This window comes from Ptychodera flava, chromosome 7, assembly GCF_041260155.1.
Source record: "Ptychodera flava strain L36383 chromosome 7, AS_Pfla_20210202, whole genome shotgun sequence".
Classification (NCBI taxonomy): Eukaryota; Metazoa; Hemichordata; class Enteropneusta; family Ptychoderidae; genus Ptychodera; species Ptychodera flava.
This window is the reverse complement of record NC_091934.1, coordinates 33,420,500-33,444,890: the sequence shown is the minus strand read 5'-3', so window position 1 is coordinate 33,444,890 and position 24,391 is coordinate 33,420,500. Positions and strand designations below refer to the sequence as shown.

General features: G+C 38.0%; 2 protein-coding genes across 2 annotated transcripts; one reads left to right on the top strand and one right to left on the bottom strand.

The window, feature by feature from the left end:
- Positions 1 to 3: 3 nt before the first annotated feature.
- On the bottom strand, positions 4 to 11,062 carry LOC139137333 (dolichyl-diphosphooligosaccharide--protein glycosyltransferase 48 kDa subunit-like). The gene is made up of 11 exons (XM_070705366.1): positions 10,886 to 11,062; positions 9,447 to 9,557; positions 6,847 to 6,933; positions 6,185 to 6,288; positions 5,274 to 5,368; positions 4,181 to 4,274; positions 3,385 to 3,533; positions 2,829 to 2,976; positions 1,995 to 2,115; positions 1,237 to 1,343; positions 4 to 753 (listed from the first exon to the last, which is right to left on the bottom strand). Exons 1-11 carry the CDS (start codon positions 11,025 to 11,027, stop codon positions 598 to 600), a joined length of 1,314 nt encoding a protein of 437 aa, XP_070561467.1. The 5' UTR covers positions 11,028 to 11,062; the 3' UTR covers positions 4 to 597.
- Positions 11,063 to 11,257: 195 nt separating this feature from the next.
- LOC139137336 (tetratricopeptide repeat protein 17-like) lies at positions 11,258 to 22,201 on the top strand. Its single transcript, XM_070705374.1, has 3 exons — positions 11,258 to 11,855; positions 20,242 to 20,428; positions 21,044 to 22,201. Exons 1-3 carry the CDS (start codon positions 11,584 to 11,586, stop codon positions 21,608 to 21,610), a joined length of 1,026 nt encoding a protein of 341 aa, XP_070561475.1. The 5' UTR covers positions 11,258 to 11,583; the 3' UTR covers positions 21,611 to 22,201.
- The last annotated feature ends 2,190 nt before the right edge of the window (positions 22,202 to 24,391 follow it).

The following is a 24,391-nucleotide window of genomic DNA, read 5'->3' as shown; positions in this document are numbered from 1 at the left end:
ACATAAAATTTAAACAGTTCATGTTTATTCTGACACTGCACTTGTAAAAACTGTTTTACAATGATGTTGCAAAGTAGCAAAGCCCAGCTTCCAGTCAATGATGAACACCCTTCTCCTCAAGAAGATAATATTTCAGTGATAAAGCATGATGTTTCATCAAAAAATACAAAAAAAGAGTACGAAAACCTGGCATCCTTTCTCTGTGAGATGCACCTTGTCAATGGCATGTGTAGATTTAGGCAAGTTCTGAGGGGACATGAAAGCTGCATAGACGTGGGTAGCGATGTATGGGTCTAAAACAATACATCTAACAGTAACTAACACCCCTCAAATGGAATCGACTGGTCCTACTGTCACGTGATCTGACATGACCAATGACAACTTGACCTGCAATCTTTCTTTGCAGTCACATGATTAATCACATCCAATGCCAGTTCATTATCATACTTGAAACAAATACAAAGTAGAAAGTGTCTCCATTGACTGAAATCGGGGCAAAGTGATTCAAATAGTATCCTTTCTCTGTGTTTCTCTTGACAGTTTTCTTTACTTTATACAAATAATTGCTTTCTTTGTGTCTGCCATTTTTAAAAAAAATTATTCTGCCTTTTCTTTGCGTTCATCTCTGTGGTGTAGGTAGACCAGACTGAAGACAAAGACACCGGCAATCATTGAGAAGGCACTGGCGTAGTATGGGTACGCACACGGGATGAAACGCTCAAACTGGATGTGCTGCAGTGGACGCACCGAGACCTGCAGAGTAAAAGAATGATGACGTCAATATCAGAGGGAAATATAACTCTAACGTTTGAAAGTAATTCCCTTATTCATTAATCTTGAAAAAAGTTACATTTTCTTTCATGTTTAAGACACAACAAAAATACCAGAAAGTTTTCAGAAGTTACAGCGGAAAAACCTGACAGGTCCTGTTATATGGTGTGAACGATGTTGAAATCAGTTTGTAAACCACATACTAAATTCATAGCTGCAGTATCAAAGAATTGTCCCTACTGACATCAAGAATGCCTGAATTGGACACAACACCTTACATTTCAGAAATATTATTCCCTTGTATGAAGACCCTTTTGCGATATCATTCAACAGAGAATTTACAATAATATTATCTTTTTTATGCACCGACTAAATTTGACACTAACAAAACATGTATCAGATTTGTACATCAAAGCAAATTTTCTTTCTAGACACATCATAATTGGCAGGAGTGACATAACCTACCTGCGTTGAGCTATACAAATGAGTATATTCAATACGGTTGTAATCCACTTTAAACTGAAACACTCCATAGACGTCTGGCAAGGTAAACTGTGTGTGGTATCTGTCACCTGTTAAATCATAAAAATACGGAGATGAAAACACAAATTATCATCAGCATATTGTTATATTTCTGTTTTGTGCTGGGAACCACTTGTGGCAATATTTCTGTCTCTTCACCTCCACTATGAGCAGCCGCTTCAGTATGTCCCAACATGTTACCCAGATTCTGGACGGTTTTGTGAGAGGTTTAATGAAAACTGCTGTTCACAGCATGCTTCCAGACAGCAAGATCAGAGTTAGTGAGACATGTACGCCCTTTGAATATTCAGGCTCAGGATGGTTCAGTGTCAATTGTCGGTTCATGTTGTCTGTCTACAGAAGACTAATTTAATGTTACAATCATAACATAACTCATGATTAAATTTCCATGCACAGCAGATTATGGTCATCCTCTGCTAATAACCTTTAATCACAAATTCTAAATAAGGCTATAGGAATCCGTGCATTGACTGTTGTGGAAATCATGATACCTACTGCTATATTTTGACTTCTAAGCAAAGCATTATATGTGCTGACAAGGACAAACTGCTTAGCAGAGTTAGACTGATTATTTCGAGGCTTGATGTCGTCTCTTAAATCATTTTGTGCCTTTTTGTCTTTGTCACAAATGATGAGGGAGACGTCAAGCATTAAAAGCATACAATCAAATTTCCGCTTACCTTTTCTTTTGAGTGTTGTCCTTACAAATGGATCGATGCGTACAAATTCTAACTGTACATCATCACCATCAAATGGAATCCATTTTCCATTGGAAAGTTTCTCAATTACTATGCTGAACTCCTGAGATGGAAAGGAATTAAAGATTATATCATTGAAAAGGACTGTGTGGTATATATATTTATTCACTCTCAAAAGATAACTAGAGTCATATTAGAGGGTTGTGACAAGTTCCACTAACGTAAAACTAATTCTCTGTCTCCTCTGGGGTAAAAGTTTACAACTGCACAGCTAGTTGAATTTTACATCTTGCAAATGCAAAATCTTTCACAATTTAATGTGCTTACTACAGAGTAAAATATGTCCCGACTACTCCGGTGTTCTATGGAAAATGGATGCTGAAGACGCATGTTATTACATGTTGATAAACACATGCACATGCTCAATTCTGTGATTCTGCATGTGGTTTTGTTTGTTCTGGGTCCATTCAAATTCTGTTTAACTCATTGGCTATGCAAGTCAGCCCACATCAATGTCCATCTGTGTACGTTTATTTTGAAAATATCAAAATTACGATTGTTATTTTTCATAGTTTTGAACTTTAATTTTGTACGTGATTGGAGACACTAAAGGTGAAAATTAAACAAAGTTCCACTAGTTACAAGGAGTATGAACAGGAAAACAAATGATAATATGATGCTGCATGTGTCTAATTTAACAGACTGAGACCTTCCCTTCTCTATCGGCATTTTTTTGTTGTTGTTCAATTTGCAACACAGAACAAAACAGCTGCGGCAGGATTTCTGAAGAAAGATTATTACAAACTGGCTTCTTACCACTTCATCTTCTACGGTGTAAGCAGCCGGTGGAGTTTTTTCACCAACCTTGTGATGTTTGACTTGACCAACTCTCAACACGCCATGCTCCTTGAACACCCACTGAGAGAGGGCGATGGCAAGATTCTGGTTCCCAGACACTGGAAATCTGAATTGAAAAAAACCAGTAATACTTGAGTGGTTAAAGAAAATGTCCACAAAGTCCTAAGAAGTGCTATATGTTGATGATACATTTGAGCCACTTTCCATGTACATCTCAGTAACTACGTCCGTCATACAAATTGTCACAAGAAAACTTGTGTGGAAGTATCTCTCCAGACACAACATGACTGAATTGTAAATTAATCTTTGCAGCTCTGATATGGCCTTAATGCAGGTTTTAGACTAAGGTGGTGTGAAGGAATGACCAGAGCATGACAGGGCCTGTGATGTGCTCTGTGATGACATGATGCGACCTATAATTATTGAATTCTTAGAAACACACTGCACATATCTCTAAGTGTGCTTGATACATTAAAATCAATAAAATTCAAGCGACGTAAAAAATTCATCTTACTTCTTGGACCCAGGTGCAGCAATCTGGACAGATGACTGGAAAAAGTCATCACTGAAGAGATCCACGGAGCCAGAGAAAACCACCCTGGCATTATTCCTGGCTTGAAGTGCAGCAACCAGTAATGTGTTCTTACCAACGGCATGTGGATACTGATGATGAAACAAAATCACAGTATGTCAGTTGTGCTACGTGGGCCTCTGCACAGGTGCTTTAGCTGACAATGCACACTTGCTTGCCCAGTGAAAGCAGTCCCTGTGCAGAATTCAGTGGGGATCAAACTGTCATGCCAGACACAATGTGACTCTGCATTTCTGCGTAATCTCAGTTGATATGAATATCCATAACTACAGTGTGTATGATAGATTACATTCAATAAGTACATGCATTAAAGTAGACAGATATTCAAAAACTTAAATTTTTAGAGATTGACAAATTTTAAGAAATTTGTTGCTCTATTCCAAAATTTCGGACACAGAACCCCGGATTTTCATTCTTGATTATGAAACAGAATGGTTGAAAGTTTTGTTGACGAAAGTTACAGCAAAAGATTTGAACTTTCTTGAAGTTTGAGAAGTGTACAGCCTAAGGACAGAAACCAGAAGTGCATTAGCATACTCATAAAATTGACAAGACTTTGTAATTTCCTTCAAACCTAAAATGTAACTCATATATGTTCATTTCACAGTGTTGGGGAAAATGGCGTACTGACTGAGTGAGTTATTGTACTAAAATTTAATAAACCTGAGTCTAACAAAAGAATTTTGATATACTGAGCAGAAGGGTAGTTTTGGCTTACCTCTGTTATTTTTTCATCTGGAAAGAAAGAGTACGCAGTGGATGATGCATGGAGAATATCCAATACCAATGGATTGTCTGGATCAGCAGTCATACTGAAAGAAAAAAATCCACAATCGCAACTTTACTTAGTTACCTTCAAAAATCATTTACGCTTTCATATCAATTAGTATTTTTGTGGTTTTTGTCTCAGGTATCACATACTTTGATTAAAGTATAAGATCATCAACATAGCTATATAAGGGGAGGGCAGTGCTGGTACACTTGGCAAAGCCTAGGATACTCTGAAGATACCATACTCATCCGAATATAAGCCCCTCCCCTAGTTTTACCACCGTTTTGTGTTGCCAAACACAAAACTCAGACAAATACGGTATAGATCTATAAAACTGAATACCATGGCATGCTAATAGCAGGAATAACAACTGATTAAAGTTAAGTCCATCTCAACACTTTACGAAGGATAGACATGTGATTGCCAGTCTGTCACACAGTCTTCCTTATAATGATGTACCGTGTTGTACTCAGCTTGAAAGAGGCCAAGTGAAGTTGTCGAGCAAACTTAGGCTGAGTACTATAAGTACATGTAGATCTTTGAGCTGGGTTACATCAAGCTTTGTTCAGAAAAGAAGATCAGAAATGCTGTGAACTTTAGTGAATATTGGAAGCAAACTTACACGCTGCTCCCAACAAGCATGTTGTTGGGGCAAATAAAACTAAGGACCTTCAACTTTCAAGGCTGATAAAAACATTTGACAGCAAACATTTCAGCCAGTGAGCGGTAACTTGTAGGAGCCTTACAAGGTCATACATTCATTTGTTTTGATATCTTTGAACATTCTTCAAACTTTGTTCAGCACGTGGGTTATTTGGATGCTCAATGACATTCTGTATCCTCCAATAGATTGTGGGCCTCCCAATACCGAACTAAATATTTTAAATGCTTTTCTGATATGTATCAGAAGGAAGACAAGAATAACACTCAAAACTTGAGTCAGGTTCATGCACTGTACCGTACTCTATAACGATGATTGTGCACTTTTGAATAATTCAAGAACCCTCATATTTTCAGAGTTGCCTGTACACGTACTTACCCAACTCCTCTGAACAGAATTGGAGAAGAACTCTTTTCTCCAGTGATTGTCTTGGCATCGATCATATCAGACGGCTTGGCTACAATCAGAGTGTGCTGCAAATCGTGAAAGACAACAATGTGATTTTATATGACAAAACAAGGTACAAACACTTGAATACGAGGACAAGAATGACATGTTTTCACACCAGATACAGATTATCTTATATATAGAAGTAACGCTAACACTGTTCCCACTTCAATTACGACATTAGTCACACCATTAAAAGCGAAGAAGTAAGGCTGATCATAAAAGAGGCTCAACATTTCTATGTAACTTCTTTCATGTGTGCAAAACCATGTCACTCAAAGTAATTTGCTCAAAACAATGGTGCAGAAGTGTACGATACCACCTTCTCCCTGTACAAGTATGCTAAGCCTACATACTGTAGTGCCAGTAAACCAACCCTTTGTTTCACAAAATGATACATAATTGTCCAATTTTTCACCTGGATGCATCAATAAGATATGTAACATGCTAACTTCTTTTTCAAAGGGATTTCAAGGAGTGAGACAACTCTTTGCTTTTGCACCTGTATATTCATCATCTCTTTGGTAGCTGTGTATTCATGTTTGCCGTATCTGGATATATGACAGTTTGCAAATCCCAGACTGAATACTGTTGACAAGACAACGATGTATGGATGCATACCAAGCAAACTACCATCCAAAGACAATTACTAGTCTGTAGATTGATATTTATTTTTGAAATATAAATATTACACTTGGGTTTGTAATTTAATTTACAAAAGAACAGATTATGGAAATTTTGTAATGACATGTTAGTAAACTTTATTGCCCCCCCCCTCCCCCCCCCCCAAAAAAAAAAAAAAAAATCTACAGCTGTGGAGGACATCAATTCTGGTGACTTACCTGTCCCTCATCTGCAGTGTCATAATTGAGATGATCAATGACTGCAGTTTTTTCTTCATCAAACTCAATACCACACTCCCCTCCAAGATCTCTGAGTGGTTCACCTGATAGTATAAATGTGATGTAAATATGTATTGTCAGCATCACTTCTTTCCAAATTTGCACACAATCTGCACAAAAATGTCCGCATGAGCACTAAATATGTTTGCAAAAGCTTAACTTCTTGCTGGCAGATCAAGTATATATTTTCAGTACAACTTCTGCTAGAACACTGTGACAATTGGAATTAGTTGAGAGACAATGTAGATATTCCGTAACTCTCACACAACTTTGACAGTTGACAGAAAAACACATTTCCAAATTATTATAGCATATAAAGATTCCTTGAACCAACTTGTCACAGCAGCAGGGTATTTTCAAGTTTGGAGCCAGTTTTACATCTTGTGGAGTAAATAGCTCCTTCAGTCCATAAGGTCAAGACATTTTAAAGGGCAAAATGGTTTGGGAACTTCAATAAAACTGCCATTATTCTCTTGTAATACCCACAGGGAACCCTTGTTAAATGTTTAGAGTACCGTGGTAAAATTTACAGGAGGACTGCCCATACAGTGCAACAAGAATAGCACTGATATAAAATTGGAGGAAAGACAATACAAACTTACCAATGTCTGAACTGGCAGCTACCAGGACATTTCCACCTCCATCAATGAAGTTTGTAATTGCAGCTACATCAATATTGCCACCAAATTCTGAAATGTGAAAAAGGTAAACATGTATAGTTTATACCAACGAATAAAATTCATTACAGATTAAAAATACATATTTAGCGGCAATAGCATATTTTTGAGTAGAACTACAAAATGCACAGAAAGCAGTACAGTGTTCTCCCCAGGATTTTTTGAGAAGAGGGCGAAGACGTGGTGCGAAGCACCACAAGCGACCGCGTCAGCGGTCGCGGCAGGGTTCGACATTCACGCTGGCCCACTATCCCGAGTCTAGTAACTTTTTTTAAGGACTAGTAAAATAATTTTGTTGCAAGTCCGACGGGATAGTGACTTTTCGATAAGTAGCTTTTGGTTTAAACTGCAAATAAACACGATCTACTGATCGTCAGCAACTTCGAAGTGCGCGGCCATTGAAAAACTACTGCGCCGGTGTTTTCACGCAGATAGTGTACATGGCCGGTGGCAATGCCGGTGGCGCTGTATGGGGTGCGCACTATGCAATGCGCATAGTTCAATGGCGTCGTCTATTCCGTTTGCTCGCAACTACTCGCACGATCTATTTTCAGCTCTGATTTTTTACTAATGATGGAACGTTTTTTGGTTGGCTATACTCCCCGGCTGTAAAAAAGGCACGATCTACAGTAGAGATACGTCGAAAAAACAAGTGCTACGATGATAACGTCCGGGTACGTGAATTTCAGGAGGCTTGGAAAACGAAATACACTTGGCTGCCCTATTTTGTCAGTAATGGTAAGGGGAAAATGTACTGCGAGGTTTGTCGAAAATTTGACGCTGTGGGCACCTTTGTGACGGGATGTTCGAATTTTAAAATAGATTCTGTTAAGGCACATGCCATCTCAGTTACTCATAGCAGGAATGTTGGTAAGCTGGAAGCCAAGCAGGCGAAACCTGGCGAGACTCGGGCCGATAAAATTATTCTATCTTTGAATAAAGAGGTTGTCAGCAGACTGGTTGTTCTCTTCAAAACGTCACATGCTCTCGCTAAATATGGCAGACCATTTTCCGATTTTCCTCGGTTGTGTGACTTATATGAAGCAAAAGGTTTGAATGTCGGGTCTACGTATAGAAATGACAAAAGGGCACGATAATTTGTTTCTGCTATAGCCGATTGTGAGCGGAGCAAACTATCTTCTATGATTAATCAAGCGAGATGGTTGTCCATTATTTCGGACGTAAGTGCTGAGAGTTTTGCTTTAATGTGAAATAAAACATTTTTCGAACAATAAGTTATTGCCTAGTTTGTCATGAGACTTTCAGATGGGACTACCGAATCTTTTGCAGGACCACTGAATTAAACATTTTACTGGTCCTGCGGGATAGTGATCATTTTACACGAATGTCGAACCCTGTCGCGGGGGGAGGTCAGGAGGGGGGTGTCCCCCCTCCTGCCGTTGGAGCTTTTGAAAAACAGCGATTAAAATGGTGTTATTTGGTGGCACTTGGGGAGTATTTTTTTCAGATTTTTTTCGTATAAAAAACTCAAAGGAATGGAGATCTGAGACAGTGTACCATAACTTTTATTACAGTTCACTGATTTCAATTATGAAGATTTCATTTTTTGAAAACGAAAATGTAGCGAGAGACATACATTTATTCATCGATGTCAAAATTATCACCATAACACTCAGGTTTGGGGAGCATTTTTCAGATTTTTTTCGTACAAAAAACTCAAAGGAAAAGAGATCTGAAACAGTGTTCCATAACTTTTATTACAAACGAAAACATAGCGAGTCTAGAGACATACATTTATTCATCGATGGCAAAATTATCACCATAACACTCACGTGTTCTCATCCTGATACAAGTCCGACCGAGCCTAAAATTAGGTTGTTTTGCTTTTGGAAGGAATACACAAACGAAATTCTAACCTCCTATAAAAACTTCAGTGTACTCTGCTGTCCTTGGTTACGCTCAAGCTCCTTGCCATGTTTACTCAGCTAAGTCGGTTACCTAATGCACGGTCCCTATGGAGGGACCGTGGCTAACGTACCGTTACGGACTGAGCCATGCAAATATGGCTGCCTTCGATGAGTTGCACATGGGCTTATGATCTCGGATGACATCACAAACTCGCGAGATTTGCAAGATCGATGAGAATTACGTTTGAAGTCTGCAGGATCGACGCTCACGCTCGCATTTTGCTTGTAAATCACTGTCAACTTTTTTCCCCGTACATTTTATTGTTTTATTTTTCAAAAAAATAAATCTTTTTCATTTCTGGCAAGGGGGCGCTCGGAATTTACAAGAGGGCGCCACGCCCCTGTTACCTTATTCAGGGAGAACACTGCAGTATCATGAGAGCAAATTTAAAAGAGAAACTTTTCAATGTACAGCAGTGTATGAAGAAAACACTTCAAGAAAGCAGAACAATAGAGAGAAAGTTAATGAGCCTTTGAGTGTGGTTTTCTCATTTTCTGCCACTTGCGATAAGTTGGTGTCTAGCTACAGGTGCAAAAGAGAATTCTTGCATTTATTATGAATCAATGTCATTACTTCTCAAAGTACAAGAGACTTACCATAAACAGATGGTGAAAATATCACTAGATGTTCATACAAAAATTCACCATAGCTGACTAGTTTAAGACTGGAGTCATCTGCAGTCTTGAATGTTAGCTCATAACCCCGATCTGTGCATGAAGAAATAGAACAAAAACAAAAATTAAACATTATAAGTGTTTTTGCACAGCTTTGAAACAACGAGAGGGGCAACCAATCTGCATAAGTTTATAATTTGCATACTCTTTTGTTGTGAAAATGTTTTTTTGTATGGTTATTAACATATGAATAGATTTCTGGAAAAAACAGAGGGGTGGCCCATGCCTAAAAATCCCCTTGTGACGAACTTGGACTATGATTTGCCTTGTATATTGATAAGGGGAATGTATCCACAAATAACCAAAACCGAAACATTTTCTTGGTGAGATTAATCAGAAACCAAATTGTTTCAATGGATTTCAAATTCAGTGGAAAACAAAGGCTTGCAAAGTGGGAATAAGACATGTGTACACATAGAAAGCCAGTGTACATCACAAGGACAATTTGTCCCTTTCAGTAGTACTGTCCCATATCCTGATCTTTGTAACACCTCTCAAAATGTACTCCGTTTGCTGATTTGCTGGCTTGGGAGATGATGCAACTGGTGAAATCATTGTTTACACAAAAAAAATCACTTGTCAAGAACACATTGAAGGGATTTTGAACATCCCTAGCAGCAAATTAATTTATTCATTTATTTTTCTATCAATTTACTTTTTTAATGATTATTTATTCATTATTCAGATCCATCTCAAAAGTAATAAATAATTACTGAAAAAAACATCAATAACAGCTATAGATGACTTCTTCCATAAACAATATTTAATTTTCTTACAGAATTTTTCTAATAAATTTTATCCTTTATTTTAAATTTTTCCGAGCAAATTTTCCACAATCGCATGATCAGCCTAGCGGCGCCATCATTAACCATATTCTTTACAGCTGTACCATTATTTGACCATACTCTTCATACAAGCATAGAAGTGCAAGTATCTACCTCACAAGTATACCTTAACATGTATATGAAAAACCATCCTCAATAAAATTCTTGTTTGATTGAATCATGCAATGAATTTCCTCTTAAAATCAAATAACTTATTTGAAACATGGAGGTAGTAGTACCAGTACTACTACCTCCATGTTTGAAATAAGCGAAAATTACGGGCTGCTTATACATAAGGAAATTTTTGTTGTTGTTTTTCAGGGTTTTTTTTGTAAAATAAGAAGATGTCACGAAAATCTCGGCATACTATACATAGACATACTTCACCGAAATTCTGTGAGGGCAGAGGAAGTGTCCAGCTGCTTGCTGGTGGCAGCATTTATCCCAATAGCGAACACCACTGTGCAGTTTAATACACTGAACCGTAAGTTCACGTGTGATAGCAATTCAGCCGATTTTAAATAGAAATGCACCAACCTGCTAGAGATTTGAAAAAGATTGAATGTGTCTCTTTCATTGCCATGTTGTCTAGCAATACTAGGGTATTTCCAGCACCGTTCACAGTGCTAAGAACAACCATAAACGCCAGTACTACAAACGTCCCGACTGGAGCCGCCATCTTGAACCAAAAGAAAGAGGAATAATATAATTGTGACCTGCAGTAACCAGGTTGCTAGAGTTATTTTAAGTAAAGTGGGCATAATTCTATATAGGAAACTTCATAAATTAAAAACATTCTAATTTTATACAGATTGTGTCAAATATACACCATTTTAAAAGGGAAATGTGACACATGTCCCCTCTAATGTGTGAGCTACTTTGTTTTGGCGGAGGGACATACAAAATTGCGATCAGCCAATCAGAAAGAGCCAACGTGGAAACATACGAGAGAGCTCTGTTGCAAATCTACTCGAGATATGTGAAGAATGTTGTTACATATACCTGATTTTATTGTTGAACAAACTAGAGTTTTCTTGTTTTCATTCGTGAATGTCATTTTGAGCACTAAAACTTCAAAAATATCTAACAAAGACAGATGGACGACCTTTAACCTTTGACCTTGCACTTAAGGGACATCAAACTTGACAGATAAATACACGGTCGGTGTAGTCGTCACTTTCATCGCCAAATTTTCACACTTCTTTGACAGACTGGAGGACTCTAAAACATCTACGATGTTTTGTGACGTGCCATGTATGACATACGTGGCATTTTACTTCGTCTCAGTGAATATTGTTCAGAGTAATTCCCCGTCGTCATCGGCGACCCATTGGAAACTGAGCGAACAAGATGGTGTCGTTTTGGTGACTCCGGCGCACGACGACCCGCTACAGGTCGCAAGTGAAGACCCCGTCTTGAGCATTCTGGCAAGAAAGTACCGTTTCGGAAAAGTTGAGGACGACGAGGACATTGAGTCTTGTGAAACATCGACTCGAACTTGTGATAGGTAAGGTGAAACGGTGCGCGAAGAATTTAATCGATGTATATTGTAAATATTATGGCTATGTATACGTAGGTCAGACCCGCAGATAAAAGTACACTCAGTGTGACATTTTTCGGACAGGGTAGTGAATTTCGCCCAAAGTCGTTTCTTAAATGACCAGCAATACGAAATCTTATTACCATACCTTTCGAAACTTTATTGTGGTTATCCTCAAACTCATTTGACACGACGGGAGTGGTATTTCGGGGTCAAAGTTGCCAAAGTTTTGACCCCATGTTGAAGGCGTAATAATCGGACTGCAATCCCAAAAATCGGACGTCGTGTTTGGAATGTGATTAGGAGCTAAGTATTGATAATTTGAAACTTCAAACCACCGATTATTAATTTCGATGTGTTTAGAAAACTGTATATAAGAATATTTCATGATAATTAGTTATGTTTAATCCATGGACGACTCAACTATATTTCGACGTGTATAGCGCTTAGATATCGGACACGGGCTGTCTCTCTGTGTGTTGCTTTCGGCACCTTGTATCGTACGGTGTGGCTAACTTCGCTAAGTTTGTTCAGCGAGTATTGCTTATAATTGTTTCCATCGCATATTTTGTTTGTATTAGAATCGCACAGGCATTATTTAATAAAAATAGCGAGTATATTTCATCGTATGGAATTATTTACCTGTCAAGGTTTTACGCAGTAAATCACTTACTACGTTTACACAATTATGCTAAATATTGTCTGTCCGAAAACTTGTACACTTCTTACGTTCATTAAATGTACTTTTTTTCTCGAAACAACTGCGCAGTTTTTGTTAAAACTACATGCAATCGTAGCGAACAACGGAAAGAATATTTTCAAAATCATTATTCTCCCCCACGTTCAAAATTAAATGCTAAATCAGGACTTTATTCAAAATTTCAGTTACTTTGACCTGACGGCAGTATGTTGACAGTATCACTGACGCGGTGTCAGACGACAATTTGTGACCGCCGCTCGTAGTGAACTCAATAGCTTCTACCAAAAAAACTATCGAAAACGGGACAACAGTGTCACCTGACTTAATATGAGGTCACATGACCTGTAAAACGCTATCGATACGGAGCGAAGTGAGTGTAACTGACAGCATGTCACTAAATGTCCGAAAACTGAGGTCGTCCGAAAACTGTCACACTGAGTGTACTTTCCCTTTCGGACTGTTAAAGTCTTCAGACGAAAGTGAAAGTTCACGATACTGAGGGTCGCCAGCAATTTGCAGGAAATAATATAACCTGCGCATTACTTCTGTTTCCGCGAATATTTACACTATGAAAGTGCTTTATCAAGTTTAATTAATATGCTGGTCCGTATATGAATATTAACGGTTTGATATGATAAGTTTACGTTCTGTTTTCTTACTTATAGTGACACAATTTTGCACTGACAGTTGGTAAATTGTGATTTCTGCTGTCTCCCTTGCCTCACTTGAATCAACTCCTAATTTGACAATAATTATCGGTTTCCACTTCTGCTTTTGGTTCACAGTTTACCGTTTCACAGTCGGACAGTTATGGTGTAAATACACTGTTTACATTGGTTCAAGCCGGAGCCCTTTGTGAAAATTCATGAGCTCTTGTTTCCTAAAGCTGAAAGCCTTCATTGTATGGAAATTCACGCCATACAGAGCTCTACCAAAATATGCCTTTGTCAGGCCTAGTTGTAGTGATGTAGTGCAGCATTTCTGGTCAATGCAGTTTGTGTTTTGTCCTGAAATGGGGGTTGGGAGGATGTTTCAGACACCGACAAAGCCCAACAAAGTGAACAGGATACTGTTTAGATATTTCAGAATGTTCTTCACAAACACATTAGGGGAAATCATCATTGACACACTACATCTATACAAAATCAAAGAGATACTAATATGTACCTTGCATGTATACATGTATCTTATCCTATTTAGAACACCTCATAGCTATACAGTTATTGCAGGCATTTTGCGATTTGCCCAGCAGCATTGTTTTGACGCTTATTTTTTCTTACCAAATTACACTTTAGTCTGTGGCATAACCATGTAGAAATCTTTACACATTGTTACTTGAGGTAGAATGCGGCATTGCCCCTCAGGGACATTGGACTCTCAAATTTTTACACTTCTTTTCTGATTATCACCTACCACTTAGAGGAGGGGGGGGCTAATTTTAAGCTCTTGGAGTATTAAGAAAAATTTTGACTGTCATAGTTTTTCAAAAGTTTTTCCCCATGGAGTTAACACAGGGATGGCGGCCATTTTGAATTTCAAATACATGTAGTGGTTAATGTCAGGAAATTTGTTTGTCAGTACCAAACTTTTCAATGTGATCCCTGATTTTATTATCACAACTGGAAGTTGTGATATAGAGGTGGTTTCAACCAGTGTTTGATGTCGTCCATTTCCGTAAACGACAAAAAGTCAAAAACTGCTGAACAGACTGCGTTGATATTTGATACCGATACATAGACTGGTTCCAAGGTTCCAATTCTGAAAAATGGAGCCAAACGGAGTGCCGTTTAGATAGTTTTGGGAAATTTCTAACCCCCCTTTTTATCTAATTGATTTTAGGGGTCTTTCATATATGTAGTTTCGGAATGTACACCAATCCTGCATTGTGGACTGTTTTATGAGTTGTTGAACAGAAATGAGGTTTTGATGAATGTTAGAAATATGCAGGATGGCTGATTCAAAGTATAAGAGATTTCTATGGTCTTTTGGGCATCAAAAGCATTAGAAAAAACATATTTCATAGTTTAGATCCTCACTTTTGAGATGACCCTAGGCATTTGTTAAGTAAACATCCTTGAGTCAATATACAGACTTTGACATTCCAGAGATTAAGTATCCACAACCTCACATGTTACAGTCTTTCACTACAATGGTATGGCCCAAACCCATTGTTATCAATGGAGAGTGTGGACCTGTCTACAGGAAATTGGGGTGAACAGGTTAGACAATGACGTTACAAGTTGTAGGTTAGTTATCAAGGTAGCACCAGCATAGAGTCCTGAGCATCTGTCCATGTGTTCTCACAGCAAATTACAGGGAAAAAAATTATTTGAGAAGTTTCTCTCCTTTAAACAGAAGTATATTACAAGTTAAACCTGTCATGGATGGATTGCTCTGAAATGATCTGAAACACAGTTATTGCCCATTAGCAACAAATCTACAGCAAGATTTATGTAAAGTTCATGAACTTACACAAGGTATTTGACAAAAGATGACCATGACTTTGCTACTTTTCAACATTTATTTCATTCAGATTTCCTCAGCTTAGTGTATAATTTTGTAATCTTAATTACTGTCAACTTAGCTTTACTAACTTACTCTAACCTCATTATTCTTACACTACTGTTATACCTTATAACCACAAAATTTCAAGAGATGCATATATGATTGTCACTTAACAAACAATTTACAAATATGTCTTCTGCTTTTTCTCCATATACATATACATGTCTCTTTTCTCATAAAAATGAGCTTAAAATCACAATGTGAAAATAGTCTTTCAGCTATATGTTGCTCATTGACTTCGTGGTCTGTCTAATTCACAGTGAGTGTGGTTGTTGATAAATGCCGATAATACTAGGCGGTCATTATGTCCAAGCGCCATTGGCGGTATTTTTTAACATAATGACCATAGGTCATTATCACATCTGGAAGTTGTGATATAGGGTTAGCTTCAACCAGTGGTGGACAGTGTCCATTTTCCGTAAACGACAAAAAGTCAAAATCCGCTGAACAGACTGCATTGATATTTGGTAGAGATATTCAGACTAATTCCAAGGTTCCGATTCGGAAAAATGGAGCCCAACGGAGCAGCGGTTAGATAGTTTTGGGAAATTTCTAACCCCCCTTTAACTAATTGATTTTAGGGGTCTTTCATATATGTAGTTTTGGAATGTACACAAATCCTGCATTGTGGACTATTTAATGAGTTGTGGAACAGAAATGAGGTTTTGATGAATGTTACAAATATGCAGGATGGCTGATTCAAAGTATCAGAGATTTTCATGCGCTTTTGGTAATAAAATTGATAAAAAACAACATATTTAATGTTTTAGATTTCTCACATTTGTTATGACCCTTAACATTACAGACTTGATGACATAACTAGCTGCTGGACCTGTTTACTGGCGCATTGATTTAAAGACAAAGATCGTTTTATTTTGTAATAAGGACGTTGTGATTTCGTAAAACATAGTCTATTAGCCTGGAAATGTGATTTTTGCGAATATTGCTTACCCCACTGACAAACAGTGTGGTTTGAAAATGGCTGGAATTCGCTACTTCGGGACTTTGTTTTCTGTGTGCATTTACTGAGAAACTCCAAACCCGCAGCACCTACCAATTCAGTATTTCATGTACAGGTGTACCCAGAGATAGAGTAGTTTCACAATGTGCCAGTTGTGATCAAGTGCCATTGGTGCTATTTTGCTTGATTCGGTAGGAAAATGGTTGGAAGTTTCATCAAGGAAAGTTTAAGCAAAAGTTTGAGTCTTTCAATTTCGAGGCGCAAACTACGTTAAGAATGGACTGTCCAACGAAATTCTCTCCACCGTATGCTCTCTGTGCCAATACAATGCCCCAGAGTGTTATACATAGATATTACTGCTATAGTCCTGCTTTTATGGTCCCCATTTGGACATAGAGTAACAATCAATCTTTGATTCAGACAGTCAGACAACTGATTTGAAGATTGTTCTTCCGTTATAGCCAACACAATTTCGATTGACTTGCTATCATGTCTTGGCCTTTCCTGTTTGTTCAAAATCTAACATCGCATTGTGAAAATTTCCCTGATGACCAAGGCCAGTTGTTGCTACTGCAATTTCAGAGATGTAGAGTCATTCTTGTACACATTTGTATCATTGTTATAATCGGTAGATCATCAAGGGTGGTGATTAAGCCAAGCAGTGTTGACTGCTTATGTCTTCACTTGGTGAATAGTCACCACATGTGGTGTGGCGCGACTCCGATAACAAATTTACTGAATTCAGTGAAACTTGTTATAATCCAGTTTACTGCTCTAATGTCCTAGATTGGTGTACCTCTACAACACATGGGATCTGAGACCTAGGCAAAGTGTGCTATTACTAATCAACATTTCACATAATGATTTATAGTGAGCTGAAAGTAGTCAACCATCTGTACATTCACATAATTTTATTAGAGGTTTGAAAAGTCAGGTCACTTGACTTAATGTTTTATCACTGCAACCGATGTATGCTGTGATATTGTAGAATACTATTGAGGCCAGGATAAGTTAATTCTTTTGTTTGGTAAACTCTAAATTTCAAAGACAGATGGGTAAGCAGTTAGGAAATGAATTTTACACAAAATCAGTGTTTGACAGTTTCCTCATACAATTTTACTTCACCACATGGTTCAATGGTTGTAATATGATCGCTGTAAGGAAGTATTTTGCTGAAATATAGAAATCATGGCATTGTTTAGTGACAGAGTGCTGTCAACAATGGAGAATTCTGCAAGAAAACTTTTGAGTTTTATCTCCCTGGAAAACTCCATTTATTTATGTGATGCTGACACAGAGCAAAGAATTAATTCACTCTAGCCGTTATTTTGTTTCCAGTTAATGTCAGTGTGAATCAAGCAAATCCACTTGGCAGTTAGCAAGTCTCAATGCCAGTACTACGGTAGATCCAGTGGTCTTGTAAACACTAATCCCTGCATGTATTCTTGATCTTACAATTTTGTCAGAATAAGTCCAGTTTCCAAGTAGAATTGTGAGAGCTAAAACTCTAGGTTGTCTCCAAGCAAAACGATTGATAGTTCCTGAGCTAAAAAATTATTGTCTATCAAATTTACATGTATGTCTTTGCACAAAAATGTAACGGTGTAACCATCAGCAATTGAACACCCAAATTTTGTTGACTTGTTGATTGAATGTATGTCTTTCCTTTCCATCGTCTGTCAAACTGGCAGCACATCAGTTTATGCAGTGTAATAGTTTCATAACAGCAAACAGGAGACATAAATTAAAAATAAAAGACGGAAGTTAATAAATAACAGTTGAAGTAAAATGCAAATCTTGGAAAGACTTTAAGTATGCAGTAAATCATAGTCCCACCAGGCTGTGAGTAAATCATGGGTTTGGCTTATGGAAGTTCTTGCTTTTTCAAGTAAAGCTTAATTTGCTCTAGTCAAAATGCATGGTCTGTTCCACATGGCATGTGAAGTTGGCATAGTATAATGTCTCCAGTTGAGGGAGTATCCCTGCCTGAATAAACACTGTTGGTTGGCCAAGGTGTAAGGGAGTTTTGAAACAGAGAATACACTTCTTTATTATATAAAACAGCAAGATTGATTACATAATTTAATTTGTGATTAAAAATATTTGCTGCAGTTCAACAGACAAGATGTCGCTACTGAGTAGGAAACACCCACATGTATACTCTAATATGTAGTTATGGTAACCGTTACTTGGATACAGCATCAATCTTATGGTACAGCCAACAATTACATCACTGCTTTTGATGATAAAACTGCTGATATACTGCAGTGGTAAAACATTTGCTTTCTTTGCACAGTGACACTACTAACTCCAGACTTCAGTACTCTGTTTTGTGATTTTCTGTTATTTGTATGTGAACCCTGAAATAATGAGACAAAAGTAATGCTTTTGTTACCAAGTTGACTCGTTTAAACACAAGACGACTCAAAAATATGAGATATTATAGTTCAAAACAGTTGCCAATGACATAAATAACAAAAAATCCCACATTTAGACTGCTGTAGGTATAGAACAAATGACATTGTCAAGTGGAACTCATGATGGTACAATTTGCAAGCTCATAAAATAATTGAGCATTCTTGAAATTTCAATTAAATTTAAATTGGAAATAATTGAATTTCGTACACCACTAAATACGCATACATTTGCCAGGCAAGGAAGGTCCCACAATAAGCTGCCAAAGGCATAAAGTGTAGCTTCCCTACATTTTGAACATAGGGCAGTTTTCCATCACGTTAAAGGGGCAGGTCCATTTATCAACTACATGTAGTAGAGGCAATGTGGCCAACATGATGGAAAATTCAAAGGAAAACTATGGTCTAACACCATGTAACTACTTGATGTCAACAACAACTAATGTGAGAACCAGGGATTGAGAACTGCCCCTTTAAATTTATGTAGAATTTGACATTGACACAACAATTTTCATAAGTATTTTGTTATATGATTTTGGTTAACCTGATCACAGCTATTTATCATTTTCAGTGTTTCTCAAGATTTTGTTTAGTGTTTCAATTTTGTCATCAGCCTGTCCCCTAACATGCATGGTATCTAAGCTCTGAGAGCATTTAGAAAGCACTCTGGAATTACTTCACATCAGTCCAACACATATCAACTGTGGCTGAAGTTGATATGGTGAAGAAAACTTCAATCTACTGGGCATGGCGATGGGGCCGGGGATGTATGACTGCCATACACTCTGACTCATATCAGCTGGAAAATTCTGTGGAAGAATATGATTTGTTGCCTGTTCTGTGCATTTATTCACAGTCCCTTGGCACCACACACGGCCTGTGATTTATTGTACTTTACCCACACAGCTTGCCCTGTTTAAAAAGTTGAGAACTATATCAATCTCTTCCGCAAGTCTTCGACAGTTGTGAGGTGAAGGAGCACATGTGTCCATACATGTAACAAACACATTTTAAGAAATTGGCAAAGAACATTTCCTTGTATATATGCCAATGTTGTCATAGCCATGACAACAATAAGCAGTCACTGAGAGTGGTTTGTCAAGTGAATGTACGGCTGAAAGAGTGTTGTCTAGACTCTACCGATTGTTTCAGGTTATTTGAACTCAGAAACCACAGTCCAGCATCTTGCAACTGATTTTGAAATGTGAGCAGAAATGGTAAATTTTCATCGGCAAGGCTCCAAGGGTGATTCCATTCGGGTGACACATCAATCCAGGTATTCAACAGGAACACAATCTTAACCCTTAGAGCGCCAAAGTCTATTTTTGTCCGCTTTAAAAAATAAACCACAGTCAATTTTTCTCAGATTTTTGCCAAAATTTTGAGAAAAAAACTGTAGCCAATGAAATGTGACGTCCATTTGGTCCGAAATTATAAAAAAAATAAAGAAAAATTCATAAAAATTGGTAAAATTTTGCACTAAAATTTAGGTGGGAAAACAATTACAGCACTCAAAGGATTAATCAGTCTGTAACCTTGTTGTGATTGTATCACAGTAATCAGAAACACATTGTGAATAGCCATCACTCAATCACAGCACACTTGGCAACCAGTGGCATGTGTGACCACAGTACAGCTACAGCCCAAAATGCCGTACCATTTGTACCAATAGCTTAACATAAATCAATAATCATTTATCTCTGTCTGTTTTAGCATTGACAGTCTTCAGTGTGGAGAACCGGCAGTAAAGACAGACTATGACCATTTGGAAGGAATCCGCAGAAGGCATTCACATCCCAATTTTCCAGAGCCTGAAGTTGCCATGATATTTAAAAAGACAGAAGGTGACCAAATCGATATGAACTCACTGGAAACCACCTTAAAACAAAACATTCAACATGTAAGTATATTACACTTTATTGTTCACACAGATATAGAGTTGTGATATTTTGGAAAAAGTGACCATAAGTTGTGAATGGTCAAGGTTGTTGTATATAATAATTATAGAAATGTTTCTCTGACTCCCTTTCTCAGTGTGAGAGGTTTCATTTTGTTGTGCAGAAGATACCAGAAAACTCCAGCCAAAAATATCAACAAGTAGAGTGATATTCATTTGTGTACCAGAATTGTTAGCAGCTCCCAGTGTATTTATGAATTTGACTGTAGTACAGTCTTTGGTAGCAGCACAACTTGTGACAAATCTAATTATAATGAAAAGTCTTGTTTGCCCTACATTATGACTTGATGAGAATTTCACATAATTGTCATTTTGCGGAAGGTATTTAAGTCATAAACATAACTCTGTAAAAATACCTGTAGGTATAACTTGGGGGTTTTCATATCTGGAATGTGCTCAGCTGCAGCTTATTTCAAATTGAGCTGTAAATGAGAAAATGCACTGAACTGTCAAGGGTTTGATGCCAGACTCCTGTCATTTGTGAAGCTTTTGGAGTTCAGTCAGTACTTACGCTGCATAAGCAAGACATATGATATATCTGTATTTGTTTGTTTACAGCATCCAAGCTCGCTTTCCGTTTTGAACGAAGTGGGTAATTTCTGGCGTGTAAAAGGCAACACCTTGTTGGCGATTGAATGCTTCAGAAAGGCGCTCAGTCTGCAGCCAAACAACCCGGACATTCTCATCAACCTTGCCAGAATATTGTTTAACCTTCAGTACCTAGAGGACGCCGTCTACCTCACGCGAAAGTCGCTGGAGATGAAGTCCCCCGAACAGAACACTTGGCTGCAGCATTTCACTCTCGGGGAAATCTTGAAGAGTCTCGGCCACTACCGGGAGGCGGCAGACCACCTACGACACGCAGAGGAGCTGAATCCGACCTTCCACCCGATCCGTCTCCACCTGGAAGAGATGCAGTCGCCGCCGAACTCCAGCGCCACTGTCTACACACTTATAATCATCGGCTGTCTGATTATCTGCGTTTTTGTGTGCTTGCATCTAGCCACCGAAGGGCACAAAGAGAGCAGCCACAACCCCAGGCGTCCCAAGTGTGCAGTCCCCTGGGACAGGGCCAGGTTTCCTGTACCCCCCAGACTTCTGAAACTGAAGAAGTACAACATATAGGGAACTGTCAAACTCTGAAACCAGAAGACCCCATTCTTCTCTTCCCAGTTTTTTTGACCTTGAACGTGGATTTCATCCTTCAGTGGCCTGCTTTCTGATGTGACGTTTTGTTACTGCCTTATTTTTTAAGTTGTCAACATCAGAAATGCCAGACTTACAGTGATTGACGAAATATCACAAACCATGTTTTTAATCTACTAATTTTAATAACTGAAACTTTTTTGCACGTTAAGGTTTGAACATTTCTCGTTGATTATCACTTGATTATCACTATAGGCAAATTCCTTCCATTTCATACTGGGCAGCGAGTAATTCGTTGTTTTGGTTTTACAAAGGTTTACCTAGTGTTGAGTTTTGGAAAAACTTCCCCATCAGAGCACCTCATGCCTCTCATCTGGGCCCCTAGATAACTTTTCTCAACCACATTTCAAAATCGAGAAAGTGAACGAGAAATGTTCATGCTAAAATAATTACTTCAGATACAAATTTTTTGCGAATGATTCTTGACTTTTTGTTCTCTGCATTGTTTTTTGTACATACAAAACCAGGCTGTTTAGCCAAATAAATTATCTGTACATGTATATGTGCGTATTTCATTGTCTCAGTGGTCGTTTTTTTGGTCCGAACATAATGAGTCGATTGTCCGGAGGGACTTTTAAATTTGGTCCTGAGTGTCCATCCATTCACACTAATTTCTCAGAGATGCTGGAGCAATTTCTTTCAAACTTGGCACAGGATTACTCCCATGTCATATCTGCACGTGGATTATTTTTGTGATACGACACAATATTAATCATCTTTTCTGTCCATGTTTCCAAATTCATTAACCAAGTGAGACTATGTCATTGACAGTGACTTTTCTTTTGATTGACAAGTCATAAAAAAGGAGATATACTTTTTGCGAAAAGTGTCTGCTATAGCTCTGGAATTTGCTAGATTATATCCAATGGTTTTGCAATAATCAAGTTCAAGGTATAGAGTCACCTGTAATCTAAATATGCCCATATATTGTCAAAGGGGCGTTCGTTGGTATTCAAGTTTTTAAAAAGCAGTCACCCGCTTTTCATGGTAACTTTAGCAAAATTGAAACAGGTGACAGTATACCTTTAAACTTAATGAGAGTGTTTCACAATCACCAAACATTACTTCATGGTCTGCACGATTGAGCTATTAGTGAGAACTTGATCAAAATACTTTTCACGTAGGACAAAGTGGATTATTTTTTTAATGTGAGTTTAAGTGTCATTGTTTTAACCCTGGCTTTGACATGTTTGAGGGAACATGTAACTAGAATCAGCATTGGGGTGTTACTGCTGCCAATGAAAGGCAAATTTTTGCTCAAACTTTCCGTAAGGAAACTTTTTATCCATTTGCTTTCAAAATCATAAAAGAAAATCGGAGCTTGCTGTGCAAAATTTGGTACCAGAGAAACGAATTCCACGATATGCGACAACATCTAAAATTCAAAATGGCCACCATCCCGGTGTTAACTCTATTGGTAATTTTTTTAATTCATTTTCACAGCAGTAAGCCAGTGAAAACTTTATTTACTCCATGACCTTTAAAATGAACCAAAACAAATGGTAGACCAAAACAGTCGTGTAAAAGTTTTGAGAGTTTGAATATCTGTCCCTGAGGCACATACTACTTTGGGAGAGCAGAAAAGAGCACGCTCCCTGGAACCGTGAATGAAGCCACGAACTGACAGAGATACTGTGGAAAATTGAGACATGCATGAGGCAATTAAAACCTTACATTCGGCACCCAGACACTCCCCTCGAATGAATTTCAGAAGAGTGAAAATCCGAGGATTAAATCACGATTTTACAGGGTCGTCGGAACTGCGCGTGTGCGACTTTCTTGTTTACAAACAATGCGTTTTATGCACAATATCTAGATGCATCATGTCAACATAGCTGCAACAGTTAAATTTTACGATATTCATAGTTAAAGGCATACTGTCACCTGTTCCAATTTTGCCACAGGTACAATGGAAAGAGAAAATCTAACAATCACAGATTTTAAGCGGGTGGCCGCTTTTTAAATACAGCGCCCTCAAATGTGCATTTTATACACCATGGAATGCTCCTTTGACTATATATGGGCATATTTAGATTACAGGTGACTGTATACCTTTAAAAGGCGTTTCAATCTTCATCAATCGCAAATGTAACCAAGAGAGTGTTTCCATCAGTCGAAGGCAACCTTTGAGCAGAGTTTCGACTACCCCTCCCTTTAAATACATAGAGTTAAATAGTCTCAAGTTTAAACTGCTGGGCGACTCTCAAATGAGGAATATTTCAACACAAAATCTTATTAAAGGATGTTGGCTCATCATGCACAGGCAACGCTTCCATGGTGAAAGTATGTTGTATATCCAGCTGCATTATGCAAAATTATCAAAACATAACCAAACTCCCTCCTGCTATCAGAGTTTTGTAAAGCGTGTACGTGTTTAATTATGCATGACCCCTTACCGATACAGCGGGTAAGGTGAAATAATGATATAGTTTCAGTATATATGTATATGCTGGGGATATTTCCAAATTATTCGCTGTAACAAGCTGCTGCCCCCATTGTACTGCAAATCTTAGCCGTTGGTAAGGTTGCCAGTGGTGGTACGTTATCTTTGAGTCATTTTAATCAACATGCTCGAGTTCACATGTGACTTTCACAAGGTACGGACTTGGACGTGGGAAAGACAAAACGCAAGTATTGGCTTTCAAAAGTTTGTCACAATACTACGTTGCCTGTTTTTCAAACATTCCCCGGCTATTCGCG